The sequence below is a fragment of the Sinocyclocheilus grahami genome, unplaced genomic scaffold (assembly GCF_001515645.1).
Source record: "Sinocyclocheilus grahami isolate Dianchi unplaced genomic scaffold, SAMN03320097.WGS_v1.1 scaffold35.1, whole genome shotgun sequence".
Classification (NCBI taxonomy): domain Eukaryota; kingdom Metazoa; phylum Chordata; class Actinopteri; order Cypriniformes; family Cyprinidae; genus Sinocyclocheilus; species Sinocyclocheilus grahami.
Window position 1 is genome coordinate 1,395,130 of NW_015505214.1, and position 8,110 is coordinate 1,403,239.

General features: G+C 35.5%; 2 protein-coding genes across 2 annotated transcripts in view; both read right to left on the reverse strand.

Moving 5' to 3' along the window:
- LOC107581495 (histone H2A deubiquitinase MYSM1-like) overlaps positions 1-2,487 on the reverse strand; it is an 11,843-nt gene extending 9,356 nt beyond the window's left edge. The window contains exons 1-2 of the mRNA XM_016267074.1: positions 2,407-2,487; positions 428-556 (exon numbers count right to left, since the gene is read on the reverse strand). Coding sequence (XP_016122560.1) covers positions 428-556; positions 2,407-2,487 — 210 coding nt within the window. The remainder of the gene's footprint in view (positions 1-427; positions 557-2,406) is intronic.
- A 1,248-nt stretch (positions 2,488-3,735) lies between these two features.
- LOC107581468 (metalloendopeptidase OMA1, mitochondrial-like) lies at positions 3,736-7,013 on the reverse strand. Its single transcript, XM_016267043.1, has 3 exons — positions 6,518-7,013; positions 4,381-4,609; positions 3,736-4,090 (listed from the first exon to the last, which is right to left on the reverse strand). The coding sequence occupies exons 1-3, from the start codon at positions 6,895-6,897 to the stop codon at positions 3,899-3,901; spliced, it is 801 nt and encodes a 266-aa protein (XP_016122529.1). The 5' UTR covers positions 6,898-7,013; the 3' UTR covers positions 3,736-3,898.
- Positions 7,014-8,110: the final 1,097 nt, after the last annotated feature.

Genomic DNA, 8,110 nt, shown 5'->3' on the forward strand with positions numbered 1-8,110 from the left:
ATCTATCTGTCTGTCTGTCTGTCTATCTATCTATCTATCTATCTATCTATCTATCTATCTATCTATCTATCTATCTATCTATCTATCTATCTATCTATCTATCTATCTATCTATCTATCTGTCTGTCTGTGTCAGCCTGTATGTATGTGTGTATATATATATGTCTGTCTGTCTAGCTACACACACAAAATATACAAAAGTCATATTATTAAATTATAATATATGCAAGCATTTACATAAAAATATATAACCCGTAAAATATTTTAAAATAAACTATATATTTTTTTATATTCTATGTAACCATATTAGATTTACATTGGTTCGAGACTAGCAAGACAAAGGGCCGCAACCAGTGGAAACATGTTGAAAATGATTATGAATCAATTGAAAAAAAGAGAAAGAGAGAGATCATAAGGTCAGCTGTCACCTGCACTAGTTTGCCCTGTATCCACTGGCCCAGCACTGCTAAACTGTCCCGAGGACAGATCGCCCAGATCGCCGTTAACAGGATGAGAGACAACAGCTCCACCACGTGAGACAAACTGGCCTGCTCTGCCTGAGAAAGAGAGAGAAATTCATTATGGGCTTCTGTTTTTGTTGATTTCGTCATTTATCTACTATGCTAATTTGTTTGTATTTCAGTGTTAAGAACCTTTTTTTTTTTTATCTTGCTTAGCAGCCCATTCTTTGACAGCATGCCCAATTAGAAACAATGTAGAAAAACAAACAAAAAGAAACAAGCAATTTAGCAAAGAGAGACATAATGAATCACACTGAATTGTAATTGCGATACACATTGTATTGAAAGAAGGGCAACAGATATACCAAAACACATGTCCACGAGTGGCCGGGTACATGCCGCAAAGCAGATTTGTTGGGTAATTATGTCAGCTTCATGGTCATATGATAATAAAAGGTGTTGAAGAAGCATTCTGAGATTAAGGATTGCTTGTGATAAGTGTATACTGTAATGGGAATCATACTGTTATATAATAATTTTACCTATTACAATAGCTTATTTGCATTAAAATGGATGGTTTTGTTTTATTTTCACATTTTTTAAAATCATTTTAACATAGTATAATAGTATAGAGGACCAAACCTGCAGAAATTAAAAACAAAAAAATGATAAATAATAGCGTTTATTTATTTTTCATTCCTGCAGGTTTGGTCCTCCATATTATGAGAGATGTTTACCAAATATCTATGCTTTTACATATGATTTTCATTGTCTGTATCAACTAAAATTTTGGTTTGGTCCTTACACAAAGATATTGCATTCAAAATACTTAAATAGCTCATAAAATATATCAAACAAAATATATGTGACAGCCATATTTCACCTCCTTCAGTGTGGAAAAGAGCTGCTTGGACATTTTGTGTTTCACATATATACCACCATTAATAAGATTTTATGTTTTTGAATGTCCCTTATGCTCACCAAGGCTGTATTTACTTGATCAGTAATATTGTGAAGAATTTACATTTTATATTTGACTGTTTTAAAATGCACCACATTTTATGACAACGCTGATTTTTCAGCATCCATTACTCCAGTCTTTAGTGTCACATGATGCTTCACAAATCATTCTAATAGGCTGCATATGAATCAAATAAATAATGTGTGCCAATTAGTTTTTCATCTTGCTTGTAGCTATCAGAATAACAGACAATCACTGGGACAGTGTGCATGCAGGTTTGAAATCTGTTCCAGCATCTGCTAGCTTGTTGCGGTTTGAAATAACAAAGAAAGCACTCGTGAGTCTAAAAGCGTGTTTCTAGGCTTTAAAGGGACTTTTTAGTGTCACAGAAAAATGTACTAAATCAATTTAGTTTTTCACAACCACATCATATCAGTCCTGATATCAGTGTTAAGCTTCATCACCCTAACCAGACCCACAAGCACGCAGTGATGCAACAGCTCTGAAACGAAAACATCTCTTTAAACCCAACCCTTAACATCGCTTAGTGCCTCTGAGACAGGACGCCTCCTTCTCTTCATTTAAACCAAGAGAAGAGATGAAAGTAAAACATGGCACACGCAAAAGAGAGATAAAGTGAGCACTTGAATCTAATGAAGGGTCTTTTACTTCCAGAAAAAAGCTGAGGGACACAGCAAAGGAAGGATAAATTTAGTTTGATCCAAACTATAAAGGCCAGAGGCAGTGTGAAGACCCTACAACCATCACACAATGGGTAGCAAACCATCTAATACTCGTATACATTTAAAATGAAATCAAAATTACCCTAAGGGAAAGATCACTTACAGAAATTTAACTACGCACTTGGATACTTTACTTTCAGCATATTTCATTATTGGATTAAAATAGATCCTGATAAAATGACAAAAATAATGTCCATTTGGGTGTTTCTGTGCAGAGGTTTGACAGTGTGGGCGGGACTTACTGCATGACCAATCAGAGCGTGAGTCGTCTCATGTCCCAGTATAAAGACCAGCTGATGGATGTCTGCTACAGCCTCCAGCATTCCTGTGAAGATGAAGACCTTTCCATTCTGACACACACACACACAACCATTCCAGCTGTTAAATCAGAATCATTTTCTCCTCAAGGAATCAGTCTCAAGATTTTCTTTAATCATTTGCAGTGAATTAAGAACATACTTCTCTCTCTACGGGAGTACTAAACTGTATGAAGAAAAGTTCATACACACAGTTAATAAGAGAAAATATCCAAAACTGTATGGGTACTTTCACAAACAGGAAATTCAAGAATGAGTATTAGATAAAGTATCTATCTATCTATATTTTTTTTTTGTATATGTCTTTTACAAAGATTTTGATGAAATATATATATATACACACATATACATACTACAATGAAATAGTCTTTACTTGATCAAACAGAGTAAAAACAGAAATATTGTAAAATATTATTACAATTACTAATTACTAGTAAATAGAAATAGCTATGCTCTATTTTATTATATTTTAAAATGTAATTTATTTCTGTGTTGGCAAAGCTGAATTTTCAGCAATCATTACTAGTCTTTAGTGTCACATGATCTTTTAGAAATCATAATAACATTCTGGTGTTTGCTGTTCAAGAAACATTTCTTCTTATCACGGTTTAAAACGGTTGTGTTGCTTAATATTAGGGCTGTGCAATTAATCGCATGTGATTGTCAAGCGCATCTTGTCAGTAAAGCCGGTTCCGTGATTGGTAGTAAATCTCCATCACCTGCTTTCAGATGGAGCGGCATTTACTACACAGAGCCGTAGTTCACTGACGAGCTAGGCAATATCACGTTCATAATCGAATGCGATTCATCTGCGATTATGAACACGATATTGCCTAATTGTCAGTGAACTACAGCTCTGTGTATTAAATGGCTCTCAACCTGAAAGCAGGTGATGGAGATTTACTACCAATCACAGAACCGGCTTTACTGACAAGATGCGCTTGACAATCACATTCGATTAATTGCACAGCCCTACTTAATATTTTCATGTAAATTGTCATACCTTTTTAATTTAAAGAACAGCATTTTTTGGGAATATAAATATGTTGTAACATAAGAAATGTCTTAACTGTCACGTCAGTTTAGTTTCAATTAAGTTTATTTTGTCATTGCTAAATAAATATATATATTTTTAAATCTTACTGACCCCAAACATTTGAACAGTTGTGTATATTGAGTATATGTAGTATAACTTTTCCTGAAAATACTGTATCAGTGCTTCATACGGTGTATTTTCTTTATTTGTGTATGTATATAATGTTCAACATACAGTACAATAGGTTGGATAATGAAGAAGCAAGTCATCTAAATAATAAGCAAACTCTAAGACTGATGATTTCTTTGCAGTCAGAGTTGCTTCTTAATTTGCCAAAAAATTTATAGATTTGCTTTCTTTATTAGAGAAATCCTTTGGTTGTTACCAGATATGACTCACAGGCAAAACAAACGCATTGATTGTAGGACCGTCCACCACATGGACCGTCCAGGGGACAGAGGTAATCTCAGCAATGTCCCGGTTTCTCTCGGCCAGAATCCGAACCACTAACTCCACCGCCTGATGCCAGGGATCCGATCGAGCGATCAGAGAATCCTTAAACTCCTCCATATACTGAGATAGAGAACGAAGGAGAAAGAGGAGCAAGAGTCCATGAAATCAAATGGAATTCAATTAAGTGATTTGTGAAATGAAACACCACATTTCATTTTCATAACATCCAATTGCACCAAAAAAAAAAACTAATTCACACAAATCATTTTGGACCAGCCTGAGGCATGTTGTTCTTGAAATATTGTTATTGATCCTAAATTCATATGAAATTAACTGGTTCCAACCACACAAAAAAATAAATAACTGAAAACAGACTAAACCAGTTGTGTGGACATGACTAAAAACTGCTCCGCTTCCGCAGTGACCTGAGCCAGTTCCATAAAGTTCTCCCTGCTGAACACCAGCAGTCGGGTCCTGCCCGTCACTGGAGATTCATCCAGATGAGTGAATAAAAAGAGGCAGACGAAGAACAGCAGTCCTGTCCCAGCTCCCACAAAGTGCCAGCGTCGACACCATGTCCATTCACGAAACAGCTGCTTTTTATTGGGTGGCAGAGCCAACCACCATTTTCTAATACTCCTAGAGACACAGAGAGAGATACAAATTAAATCAGAATTTTTATCATTATTAAACCTTAGCTCACTGCCTCACCCTCACACAAAAACAAGAACTTTGGTGTCATGACCTGCCATATGCTCCCCATTTAAGTAACCACAGTATAAATAAGTGCTTGGAGACAGTACAAGCCAAGGACTTTGGTAGATTTCTGCTTTGGTTTTACATAACATGCAGAACATCTGGTGGATTTTCTGCAGGTTATGTGAAGCTAAAGCATTTTGTCAACTGTTCTGGATTATACATTCCTTAAATGTGCATGTTCACTGTTTTTTTTTTCCTTTTCTTTTTTTGGAAAAAAAAAACTTTTATTCAGAATGCATTAAAAGGATCAAAAATGACAATAAAGAGGTTTACAATATTACTGCTATATGTATGATACATTAACATGTATTTAACTAGTTGATGAATGCTTCGAAGCAAAGCTTCTTTAAGCTTCGAAACCTTAGCGAATCATTTGTATCGAACCAATGGTTTGGAGCGCATATCAAACGGCCAAAGACATGCGATTTCAGTTACCGAGGCTTCGTTACTTCACAACTGTTTCGAAATGTTTCAGTGGTTTGTATACCGGCCTCATATTTTAAGGATATATATGCTAATTGCAATTTCAATAAAACATTTGCAATGGGTTCGTAAAAACTGTTTTTTTGCATCTATTATTTTTTTGGACTGAGTTTTTGTTGCAGATATGCCGTTTTGCCCAGCAGGCGTCACTAGCGTGTGGTGTATCGAATGCTTCGAAACAGTGAGTCATGTTTGTTCAGAAGATTCGAAGCTTCGAAAAGATTCGTTTCTGCCACCGCTACTTTTAAATTCTGATTTCACCGTAAAATTCTAATTGATTTCGTGTAAATACAGTTTCAAATATATTTAGAAAAAAGCATATAGATACATTTTGTAAGTTATGTAAACATTAAGATCAGCTAATTATTGGGGATTGGGAAAAAACTACTGAATGGATATAAAATATTGCTACTACTGTATAATCGCTGACCATAACTAACAATATTATGAAACAAATATTTATCTACAAAGAATATATTTATCTGACAAATTTTATATAAAAAAAATTGTATAGATTTAAATATTGGCCATCCTATTAATTATCAACCATTGTATTCATGTATATAAATAAAGCCAAATTTAGCAACACCACTTTTAGCTCTTAACTGATGCAGTGCGTAGATTTTATTTCTTAAACAAACACATCAGAAAATGTACCCATGTTCATATTCCAGGAGGACAATGCAAAGATTCATCAGGCTCAAATTATGAAAGATTGAAATGTCTTTGGGATGTGCTGGAGTCGACTTTACACTGCCTGCCCAAAAAAAGTTGCACACTCCAATATTTTGGACCACCTTTCACTTTGATTACATTGTTTCAACAATGTTATGCAACATCATAACATTTCTAATAGACTTCTAATAGGGTTAAGCTCAGGACTTAGTCCTCATGATGCCCAAATCACTACTGCACAATTTGGGTCCAATTAATCTTGACATTGTCATGCTGAAATAAGTACATAGGTATGTCTTCCAACATAGTTCAGAAATAAAAAGCTACACAATCAGGATTAAAAGAATGGTTGCAAAACGCATAAGCCAGAAACATATTAATCACTGCAATAAAGATTAAATCTTATACTCTTGACTGTTTGCTTTTTTTTTGCCCAGGCAATGTATTGTATCATATCATAGGCATCAGCATTGGCCATAATTCTTGGTGCATCACTCTTGCTAGTTAAAACCTAGAGCTGTTCACTGATTCACCAGCTTCATCTGTTCTTGACAAAGGCTGATGGCTGAAGATGGGGAGGTATGTCATTCTTATAAAGGTTATTAAGTATTTGTTTAAAAGAAACCTCACCTGCCCAGTATGATGGCCATGAGCTTCTGCAGTGGCTTCAGCACCATCCATATCAAGGGTGCAGGTAAAGCTCTCAGTCTGCCCGAGGTGTGAAACTCCCGCGTGGACTGAATGATGAACGGATGAACTGGAGGTCTGAATGCTGTTATACAGATGCTGAGTCTTGATCTCAAACAGAGAGATGAAAGAGAAACTGTGACAGATCCTCTTGGTTTCAGAGATGTAGATGAGTTTGTCCTCATGAGATCAGTCCGAGCAGAGGCGAAGAGTGACGGACGCTGTCTCTGTCCACACCATCTGACCACTGAATCAACACGGTTTAATGACCTTATTCTGGACAACATGTTGAGTTTGACCAGGTGAAGACAAATCTGCTCCATTGTTATTATAAAATACACTGAACGTTCAACTTTACTCTTGTTTGCGTAATAATTACAATGATAAGCTAAGTCATAGTTTGTAGGTTATATGGGCACATTATGCATTTAAAATTCACATATTATGAAATGCTAACGTGATCGAAATTAAACAGTAAAAAGGACAGCCTTTGCCAGAGTTAACATTTCGTTTTTACTCAAATTGTGTTACTCCAATTTCAGTTAATCTTTTTCAGAATACTTTTATTTATAAATGGTCACAAACACTTTCTTGAACACTGTGATCAAACTGAATGACAAAATGCCATCAAACTACAAAAAAAAAGAAAAAAGTATTATGTTTAACTTTAAACTTTAATTTTAAATAGAGCTTTGTGGTTAAACTCAACTTTCATGAAAACGATATTATAAAACGTACATAACAAAAATCAACATGAATGCAATGTTACACAATTTTGTACAACGCATGAATGATACACGTGTCCTCCGCAGTAGCAGGTTTCTTTATAGTATGTTTTTACCTTCAGATTGTTAGGTTTATTGTTATTATTTACAGGGTAGTAGGGTTGATAGACTGTGTAACAGGTGCATCCTCTTTTTCATTACAGCTTTTAACATGGTCGACAGGTCTTGTAGTTACAGTTCATCTGGGCTGTCAGACTCAGTAACACACGTCTCATCCGTGGCATGGCTGCTGTTGATTGGCTCAGAGGAGATGAATGACAGTAACTGAGGCTGTGTTACCGTTTCATGAAGATGAGAGGAAGAAGAGCCGGTCTCAGGGAGAAAATGTGTAGTAAACAAGGTTTCTATCTGTACCAGGAAAGTCTCTATGTCAATCTCTGAGACCTGCTCCAAAGTCTTCCGGATTGATGTAAGCATCTACAGACAGACAAAACAAATAATAGTTAACTATAATGAAAAAAAATAAAAAGCAGAACTATTATTTAGCAGAACTCATTCGACTAACATGTCAAATAAATGCATTTAAATTCACCGTGAACCATTAGAATTAGTTTTTGTGGATATCCTACCAATTACCTCAAAGAAAACACTGAATATCTTTCAAAGCTTTCCTCAGTTCATGTAGGCCATGCCATCCTCTAGTGTACTCAGAAGTGCTTTTGACAGCAGTGTGAGAACCTTGTTTCTTGGTAGTCATGCAATCAGGTTAGCCAGCTTGTCTGAAATCTTTTGCCATTTTTATGTGCAATAT

Coding starts and splice junctions, on each gene's coding strand:
- LOC107581468 (XM_016267043.1), bottom strand. CDS start 6,897: ATGGAGCAGATTTGTCTTCACCTGGTCAAACTCAACATGTTGTCCAGA. Junction 4,610..6,517: donor ATGGCCATCATACTGGGCAG/GTGAGGTTTCTT, acceptor CTGTGTCTCTAG/GAGTATTAGAAAATGGTGGT. Junction 4,091..4,380: donor CTCAGGTCACTGCGGAAGCG/GAGCAGTTTTTA, acceptor TCTCTATCTCAG/TATATGGAGGAGTTTAAGGA.